The following is a 10,461-nucleotide window of genomic DNA, read 5'->3' as shown; positions in this document are numbered from 1 at the left end:
GAAAAATATAAACATAATGTAGAAAACTATTTTAAATCAGTATTGTAACAATGTATAGGTTACATAATAAAATTGTGCGTAAGAGTACATTATTAAGATTGAAAATCTGATAACAAATCCATTTATCTTTTCAGAAACCATCTCTAGTTATTTATGCTATTGTCAGTTACAAATTATATTAATTATAACATGAAATTATCTACACCAAACAATTAATATCTATTGAATCTATAAAGGTAATATTAAATACGTACATAAGTATACATTAAAAAAAAATTGCTTCAAAATTAATTTAACTTAATACATAGTACATTCCATATTACATTTTTATAATAACTTAATTACCATAACACACAGATACTGAATAATAATTTTAATTAAAAGACAAAAACATTAAACCTCCCAGAGGAATATCATTTCAAATTCAATACGAAGCAAAAAAATCCAAGGGAATGTCATAAAAATATTGAAATATGCCGAGATTCTCTTAGAAATTGCGGACTTATTGAATTCCACAATAACTGAATGAATTCCTCCGAAGTTTTTCTCAACGAAATGAGAAATAAAATGAATAACTTTGATCTACTTCGGAACAATAATTCGGTAGCCCTGGTGCTGAATAATACATTGAAAGAACCGAAAACACAATGTTATTTTGAAACAGTTTGCGAATTTAAAAAAAATAGGAACGACGGATCAAGGTGTATCTGTAGTATGTAAAAATATTATTTTGTGTTGCAAAACAATAATTGGTATCCTATTTTTACCATTTTAAGTTTGATATTTTCGTCGTAATTATTCATAATTAGATAAATACATTGCAAAAAAGGGCAAAAATACTTAAGCTATACAATTAATAGCAAAATATTAGAAAAGTTAAAATTAAATCGAAAATAAACATACTTAATGTGAGCACAGTATCATGATTTTTGTATCTTATCTTTCCGCTTTACAATAAGCATTAGCATGCATTCAAACCTTAAATTATAGATACATAAAAATCTGTCTACTAATTCTCATTTGATGGAGAGACATACATAAAAATCAGAAATTTAAGGAAAAAACTATATTGCTTAATTTACTTGAACGTTCAAAAACGCATCTTACAGGTAGGATTTTATGACTAACAATATTTACATTATAATAATATCGTAGCCAGTTAATTTTAAAACTTTTACGTAATATTGTACTCCCATTAATAATAACATTTAAAAAGCACTTACATTTTTTTATACTACAATATAATAAAGCATAATGTGAAGTCCCATGTCCCCGTAGTGGGGTAAGGGGCAGATGCATTATACATCTGTTTCACTGATCGATTTTCTTTGGGGACAAGTAGGTGGCCTTCTGTGTCCTGCCAGACCGAGACATTTTTTTATTCGTCTCCACCGGGAATCGAACCCAGGACCCCTCGGTGCTACGCTCACGCGTCAACCACTGTACCAAGGCCCCTTTTTAAAGCAAAATGTAGTGAACGAAAAATGCGTTCAAAAAGAAGAGAGAATTTTTTTAATCATACCAGTTGAAGTTTTTCGTATAACCGATATAATAAAAATTTCTCCTGTGAAAAACATCATTTTTACGGCTATTAATTATTATCGTTGTAGGTTTTCGGTAATTATTGGCTACGACATTATTAAATACTATATTAGTAACAATTTTCTCGTAAATAGTGCGATTGAGTATTTTAATATTATTTATAAATGAAAATGTAACTGTTTTAAACAAACTAGTAACGCTATGAAACAACTGAACCTATTATATGTACACGATATTTTAATATATTTGATTAATACTTATATTAGTTGCAATTTAACATTGTTGTTACTAGTTCGGTACTGCTCTTGAACAAAAAAACAATGTACAAAAACTTATAACATTGTGAAGAAAAAAAATCTGTTTGAGACACCTAAAGACTTTAATTATTATTCCTTTATAAATTAATATACAACATACATTGCATTTAAATGAAACTACAACAAACATAATAAGGTTCTGAACTAATCTAAGAACAATATAGAATAAGGAGCACAGTCACGTTATTGTTTATCCAAGTTAATATGTTCATTATAAAATTTATACTGCGATTTTGCATTCTTTAGTAGCTTTAGAATATCATGCGCAGATAATAGGTATTTTTTCTATTAATAAATATGACATTTTAAATGAGCCACGTAACTTTAAATAATTTTACTACGCATAATAAATAAAAAAGTGCTATCAATATGATTGTAATCAGTCGGCAGTATTGGTCTTGATAAAAATCGAATGAGCATTATCAATTTCAACAGATTTATACCACCAGAATTATCAACTATCAGGATGCTTCGACAGAGATGCCAGCTAGACTAATATGATACCACGAACTTCAAGAATGGTATAAGAGAAGGAAATAGAAAGGACCTTTTAACAAACGATGAACTAAGGAAAAACCGTTTGCAATATGGTGAGTCCAGATTGTTGGAAAGCTTAAAATAACGTGCCAATAGCATTGAATACAAAGAAAAGAAGCATACCAAGAGAAAAGTATTGATGTGTTAATATATCCAGTCTCTAGTCTAGCTCACATTTCTGATAGAATGGCACCCTTAATACTTACTTAGATCACCAATCAATATGGCTACTATCACCGTTTACTAACCTATGATCTTCAAGCATCCTTCAATATTAGGGTAACTAGAGGGTATATACACTAATTACAACAAGGTTTGAGTGCCAGATCTAAACATTAATATATATGCAGATTAATTGAACTTCTAATCACATAAACAGCTATAGGGTCACAAAACAATCTCTGGAACCAATAAATCGCATGATCTAAACACAAACATACAAACAATTCATATAGGGTAACACAGAAAATACGAAACTTTGTACAAATCTAAGAACCTCGTAACGCGATGTAAAGTTAATTCAATAATCAACAAACGATTCCGGCACTCAATATAGTGTCTGTCAATGTAAACTCCAGTCTAAGGGAAGATCCCTAGATGCTGAGCGAGAATGGAGTGTGGGCGGCGCGTGCGCACCGCGGGCCGCGTGTCAGTAATCCAGTGACTCTTCATCTGGGGACCGCTTGCGGCAGCACAACCTCCACGCTGCTCCCAACGCACATACACATATAGCGATAGCTAGCCCTGCTCCTAGAGCAGGCGCCAGCCAATCACCACTACCATTCATTCGCGCTCCCGTACACAACTCTGGAGCTTCATCGTGCAACTTTCCCAACTGTAGACCACTTAACGCATCCAAGTAACCAAGTCTACGCAAACTGTCCTCTGAATACGCTTCCCTTGCTCGTTTCTCTTCGGCAGTCCAGAATCTTCTCTCCCCGCCGGTTATATTTGGACAATTGACAACCCCATTACATATTAAACTAGCTGGGATGCATAGCGCTTCTTCTCCAGGGCATATGAAATCGCAGTTGTGCCCTTCAGGACTGCCCAAACCACTATCTGTTAAGCGCGAAGTCATTAAAGTACCGTCAGAATTTTTCGGTAAATGGTATAACCCTGTCCAAGCAATTTTGAATGCTGCTCGCGCTGGTGACGCACTTCCAATGAACACTATTCTGATAGACCTCGTTTTTTCTTTTTCAATTATTAATGGATCATCCAGAGATTCAAATCCGAGTTCGCCAGCTGATAGAATAGGCAGTTCCCGAGCAAAGGATACATTTTCACCACACACTGATAAATATGGTTCTATACGACCTGGTAGATAAATTTGAATGTTACCATCATCGCAGTGTCGCGACGCAAATTTGATGCTATCAAAGTGCAGCCAGATATCTCTCTTCTCCTCTATTTCTAGATCCCATATGCATTGTATTCTCTTAGGTGGTTCTGTGTATCCCAGTGCTTCTAAATGCGGATATACTATTTCCCCATCAGACGCAGCGGCTAAAACTGCTGGTCCACAAAGCGGTCCATGCACGAATTCGTATCTAGCTTCAAAGAGAGGTGAAGGATTTTTAAAGTACGACGCCGCAGCATGAGCATTGTCAACAATTAATTGTAAGTTCAAAGTTTCACCAGACGAAACTACTCTGTAAGGCCTTGCACGAGATACTGTATTTGCGTGCTTTGCGCAAAGACATGATCCTACAGATCTCTGAACGGCTAAATGTAAAGGAAGAGGCGTTGTTGTCATTCCAAGTGATAAGTTTGCAGCCCTTCCTCCAGGGAAAGGCTCCCATATGATTAGTTTATCGGCTCTGTCTTCGTAGCAGTTTTGACAAGAAACTGGTGTGTAGGGGTGTTCCTGTAAAAAAGATATAATGTTAGTATGTTTATAATGGTATTGACTTCGTTATATTTTAGACGAAATAATGGTTATTGATGAAATAGTAAAGTTTCCATTCTGTTTCATTTCTCATTATCATTTTAAATTCTGTTACATAAAAATTGAAGACAAAGTTTTTATCGAGACATAAAATATTAGCAATTTAAATGTCCATTTCGAAATAAACAAAGCCAATAAAGTAAGTTAAATTTAAATCACTACTCGTCGCTATCAATTGTACGTTGAAAATAAATAAACCGTCTTCATTGGAAATCGAGAAGCGTGAATGAATCAATTTCATTGCGAGAAGTAAATAAAATTTCAACAAAACATCAGCTATTTATTATTAAATCGCCGTGAATATCGGAGTAAACAACTGTCTGATACTGATATTTCACTATTTAACACGTTCGCTGCGGCACAGATATATCTGTACTTTCCATTACTGCGTTACGGGTCGTTTTAAACCTTGTCCTATACCAGAGATTGTGGCGGCACGAGGCATATTAAACCCCACCGCCCGTAGGAGACCAAAATCCTTTTTTTGGCGCCAAATAAGACAAAGTGTGCGGCTTTTGTCGTGATTATTATTAACAATGAGTTCATTAACCTAAATCTACCGCCGCCCGTGGTTAGATTAGTTAGTTTAGATTCTATGGGTAAAATAAAATGTGGGGTCTGATGTACCCCATACCGCACTGAACAATAGCAGTTTTTCATATAATTTAGTGATGGGAAAAGAAATATCGATTTTATTTAATTGTATTTATTTATCAAACTTATGGATGTTTTTTATTAAAACAGGCCAAACCAGAATATTGTTTGCAACCAGTGCATTCTGTGAGAATTTCCTTTACTTTTTTGTCGGCCTTACGACTTGTTAAGAAGGTGCGGAGTTTTTCGTCACACATCTCCTCTTCTTTGATCCCTTTAAGAGATGATGTGCCTTGTTTGTTGGCTTGTTGACTTAGGCAAGAGTTAAATTTTGATGAGCCATACACCGATTGCCGGGTGTTTTGGATTTGCCGCTAGTTGATTCAATGAACAAACACACTAATAGTAATCATGATTATCAACCTAAGTATTTGTAGAAAGCTACTTAACATGTCACATTCACGTTTCTATTAACGATATTTATTATAACGAGTAGTTAGGATGTTTGAAAATTACCTGTATCCACATTCAGGTCCTTCTTTGTAAAAGCTTCAATAAGTTGTTCCACAAATAGTCTCGAATGCGTTGCACAACACTAACCGCGTGAAGCTAGCTTAAGGTGCGGTACGAGGTGCGCGGTGGTACGAGGTGTTCGCAACCTCGTTCCGCACTGTGTTAGAATTTTTATTTGTTCAGTGCGGCACGAGGTCTAAGAAACCCGGTATTAAGGTCGGTATACCATTGAACTAGGAATCAATAGCACATCTCAGATATATAGATATCACTTTCCTACACTGAACCAGATGGAAGTTATGCCTCCCGCACGACAGAGAAGTTTAAGTTTTTTCCTACCGCTATAACGACGAGACACGGACAGGGTGTTTCAAGCCCTGTTTCGCAGCGAACGTGTTAAATAAATACGATCGGATTTTCATATATTAAAGGCACTCGTTACGCCTGTAATTATGAGTACAGATTCAGTTACGAATATTATTTATGTAGTGAAAATTATATTGAAACATTTTGTTTCGTATGATTTAAAGTTATGGTAATGAATGATATATTACCGTGGTTATCATAAATTATTATTCGAACCGTTAACGTAATTGGTATTTCGATAATGTTTTCATGGGTAGATAAGCGATTATATAGTGTTCTTTATTAAAGTACCCGCATGGCAATACGATGGTGTTTCAATCATATAATATTTCTATGATGGTTCAATTATTAAACTTGCTTATGAAAATAGTACATACATAACTTAATCTTTACGTTAGGTGCAATGAACATTTCATAAATCATAATTTTTTTTACTCATAAATGTCTTATTTGAATGTACAATTTACGCTGCAAATCTGCATTATAAACTCACCTTAAAATTAACACTCATTATAGTCAATATGACCCTTGCATATATCCGCTTGTCCGTTACGAATCTGTACAAGCAATGCACGTCCTCTCCCGGCGGCGCCTGCTTGTAAACTAACGTGTTGAGCGGCGAACGCAGCCGACCTGCCCTCTGCTTCCATGACGCGATCACTTCGTCGCACGCGGTGTTTGGTACCGGTTCACCAAAGCGGGTATTATTGAAAAAGTCGTAATGCGCCCAGTAGTAGAGGGATGAGCTGTGGAATATTGTTTTTGTTAATATGGGTAGTTCTATATTGAATTATTGCATTTAAGTTTGCATTGGTTCTGTTTTGCATAAGTGTAATGACGAGTTGAGAATCCTAGAAGAGGTTAAAAGTGATAAAGCCGCCCCATTATACATATTTATAACTGTTTCAGGATGAAGCTTTTAAACTTTAATCTACGTAATTCGATAATATGATGAAATATCATCAGATTTTTAAAATAAATTACATTAATATGTTTTAAAATAAACGTAATTGTATATTAACTAGCAACTTAAACGTTTTATACATTTTTCATTTTAATAAAAATGTATGAATATATAATTGCTTTAATCTCATAATATATGAATGAATTTCCAAGTACCTCATAATATGTCATGTTTATATTTTAGTAAAATACTTAAATAATGTTCACATTACGATTCGTAGTGACGACACGAAAGTGATGAAAGTAGAACAGTCTATTTGCCAAATTTGGACTGAATTGTAAGCGAGTTTGAACAAAACTAGAGAAGAACAACTACTAGTTTTAGTTTCTTATCTTTTTCTGTAGATACTGTCTAGAAGATGCTGCGTAATTTTTGTTTCATTTCAAGATCTTTTGTAAGAACTTGCATGAATTAAGTTTTAGTTTGAGTTTAATGTTTATTAGAATTGGAAACTTCATGTATTCTGTTTGACAGACAAAACACATCTTACTTAAAATATATATTTATTCATTTTATGTATTTTTGACACTTTTTTAATGAAATTATACAACGGGCTCTTAATAAATGTAAATATGCATGCATTGGACGTGCAACGCTTAAAAAATCATAAAAAGAGTTCTCCAAATTCTATGCAGTTCTCTAATCTGTATTCCCGAACTTTTAATTCATCAACGAATTTGAAATAATGGAGCAAGAATGGAGCATATAAAATAAGCCGTAAATAATATAACCTCAAACCAAACGTACGTCTATTATTTGGAAATCACAATCCAATTAACGACAAAAAACACTCGTATTACCGGGCAATATAACCTAAATAACCAAGCTTAAGATGTTATCGCTAACGTTGGAAATAATATGAGGGTAGTAACAAAAGCCAACGCTGTAATGGACGCCAATTACATGATTAGAAACGATATTGACCCATTCCGTATTGATTGGCGGCACATAGAGCGAGCACCCTCGCGAAGCAATAGTTGTTCGCATAGTACGTCGCTTTTGCGAACGAATCTATTGAACTTAATATTATGTGCGTATGAATTCTTGATATCTCTTTTTCGATCACGATAGTAGAATCATGCCATCTCACTTTGTTTAAATCGTGTGTGCATTTGGGTGCTGTTTTTGAAGATCGAATGTTGTGTTGGTAACCTTTCTACGTCTTTTCAATCATAATATCATTAGCAGTTAGCACACAGCTCGGTCAGTGTGAACGTAGCTGTTCGAGGAAAATGACGTCACACGCGCTTTCATCGGGCGAGCTGCTTCGCGAGGATGCTCGCTCTGTACTCTGTACACCCGCCTATTGAACTAACTCTATTCTGTATTGATTGCTATGTTAGGAATGATGTATTGAATCTCCATATTCTTGAGTTATTGTGCCTTGTGATTCGATACGTATTGGTAAGGTCCCGAGTATAGAGGGGATCTTATTGTGAAATACGTTGTTAAACTATTTGTTAGTGGTTGTATTTTTAGTTAAAGATGTAATAAATAGATGATTGGAGATGATTAGAAATTATTTAAATTACATAAAATAGTTCATTTGGAAATGAAAATATTTTCTTCTTTCTAGAAAATAACGGATACGATAAAAAAAGAGAATAAAATAAAGATTGCTTCCTACGTCATATACATTTAATATTTACGATAAATAGATTGTATAAGCACGATGAAATAATATATCATGTGTGTGTGTATTCAAGGCTTATCCTATAAATAGAAAGATCGAACAAATTCAATCATTGACGAGGGTTATTGAGTGACCTAACTGTCTAAGGCGTTGTTATTTAAGGAGAAAGATGGGGGTTTTAATCCCGCCTTGATATAAAATATTTAACGTAAGTAAAGTTTTGCTACTCAATAAAATTGCGTGTGTGCCGAGCACACGTGTCAGAAGTGAAACTTCGTTAGCAAGACCATAATTGTCGCCTACTCTATGACGTGACAGTATTAACACAGTATAAATATTTTAAAAGGATTTTTTAGACTGTGGTATTACCATGACGCGACATTGAAATTTTACTCTCAACGTACCTAAAGAGGTTTCACTTAAAAATTTCAGGTAAATTATTAATAACAAATGATAAAATATCTAAAGTACTCACCCGCTATAACTGCCAGTTTTACTTTCAAATCTTACAAACATCGCGTTGCCAGTGGACACAAAGTCATGTTTCTCCATCGGTCTGCTAAATGTGTCACAGAACGTCTTGATAATCTTAGCGTCGTCAGGTCGAGGCGCGTCATACAGCGTCAGGGACTCGCCACAGTCCCCTGTCCATGGCACTATAGGAGATTCTATCCGGTTGATTCGGAAGCTGTTGGGAAAATGTACTTTATAATTGGGGATGAAGGTTCAAAGTTGATTTTACATTATAAAATAAAGTTGGCGAGATTGAGATGCGATACAAAAAGAAAATAGTTATCTACATAACTATTTCTTTATATAGTGTATATAAAGTTTGTAGCAAGAGTTATAACGCTGAGGAATTTGTTCATTTGGGTGAACGCGCTTATCTCAGGAATTGATAGTTTCAATTAAGAAAAATAATGTGTTAGATAAACAGTTCATCGGGGAAGGCTATATTCTACTTTACTAATCAAAGTGGAGCAGCAATGATAAATTTTGCAAAAATGAATATTTTTGACAACAGAAGAAGTTGCGTGGGTCAGCTAGTGTGGTACCAATCGAATGTTCCAAGATGAATAAGTAAACAGTTATCAGTCCTTATAAATATTTAAGTTAGATACAAGAACCACGCCACAGTTCACTGTCAAAAGAAAAACGATGAATTCTGTACAGCTGAAACGTCTCTACCCTCTGTTGTTAATATTTTGTAACGAAGATGATTTTTTTATAATAACTTCGTAATAAATAAGGTCTGTGTTGTGTATGTTAGTTTATGGACGTATTTTGTAAGGACGTCAGTCCCCTGTTTGTGTTATGTGGTTAATATTTGCAATAACCTCAAGAATGTTTGGTTCAATGGACCCAGGGTTTGAAACAGAGGAACAGGGAACTGATATTTCAATGTGGTCAAGCTTTCACGTGGAATAAGATAGATTGATGTTGCTTTAATTGAATATTATTATAACCTAGTATTATACATTCAGAAATTAATGACGATTAACAGATTTTAAACGTGAATATACTCTCGCTGTATAGTGTTCGAAACCTCGAGTTGAAAAAAATTACATAGGTATTATCAGTCGTGTTTCTAATTCATTTAATCTGCCTAATTACTAATAGTGGTTTAATAGAGCGAAAGAAACATTTTTGGTGTTCATATACATTATATCCATTTCGAAGCTTCTTAGATAATACTTCTATTTCTAGAATCAGATTTTTATATTGATGAATGTAGCAACCTTTTAAAATAAGATGTTATGTTACTTCAATAAACTTGTAAATATGAATCATCAATGTTTATGAATTTAAAATGAATATAATTTTAATGTTTTAATATAAAACAATTTAGTATGTACATTACAGATGATTTTTATATGAAAAGAAATAAATTTTAACACGAAAACGTTATCGTGAAATGGCATTTTTATCCCATCAAAAACATCCTGTAAAAAACCCAAGTCTCGCAGCTCAGTCTTTCTACCGTCAAAAGTTGTGAGATCCATGTAATACCAAGTCGGTTAATCTATTTAGTGTCTACTTGAAG

At 34.1% G+C, this 10,461-nt stretch overlaps 1 protein-coding gene across 1 annotated transcript in view; it reads right to left on the bottom strand.

The window, feature by feature from the left end:
- Positions 1–3,045: 3,045 nt before the first annotated feature.
- The window catches only part of LOC149906775 (uncharacterized), a 103,991-nt gene continuing 96,575 nt past the window's right edge, over positions 3,046–10,461 (bottom strand). The window contains exons 10-12 of the mRNA XM_090104941.1: positions 8,893–9,105; positions 6,314–6,566; positions 3,046–4,266 (exon numbers count right to left, since the gene is read on the bottom strand). Of these exons, the coding sequence (XP_089961067.1) occupies positions 3,046–4,266; positions 6,314–6,566; positions 8,893–9,105 (1,687 nt within the window). The remainder of the gene's footprint in view (positions 4,267–6,313; positions 6,567–8,892; positions 9,106–10,461) is intronic.

Source organism: Colias eurytheme, chromosome 8 (genome assembly GCF_061535395.1).
Source record: "Colias eurytheme isolate Ceu_HAF_F1 chromosome 8, ilColEury1 Martin Lab GWU primary, whole genome shotgun sequence".
Taxonomy (NCBI): Eukaryota; Metazoa; Arthropoda; class Insecta; order Lepidoptera; family Pieridae; genus Colias; species Colias eurytheme.
The sequence above is the reverse complement of the archived record's forward strand: the minus strand, read 5'-3'. Positions and strand labels throughout refer to the sequence as shown.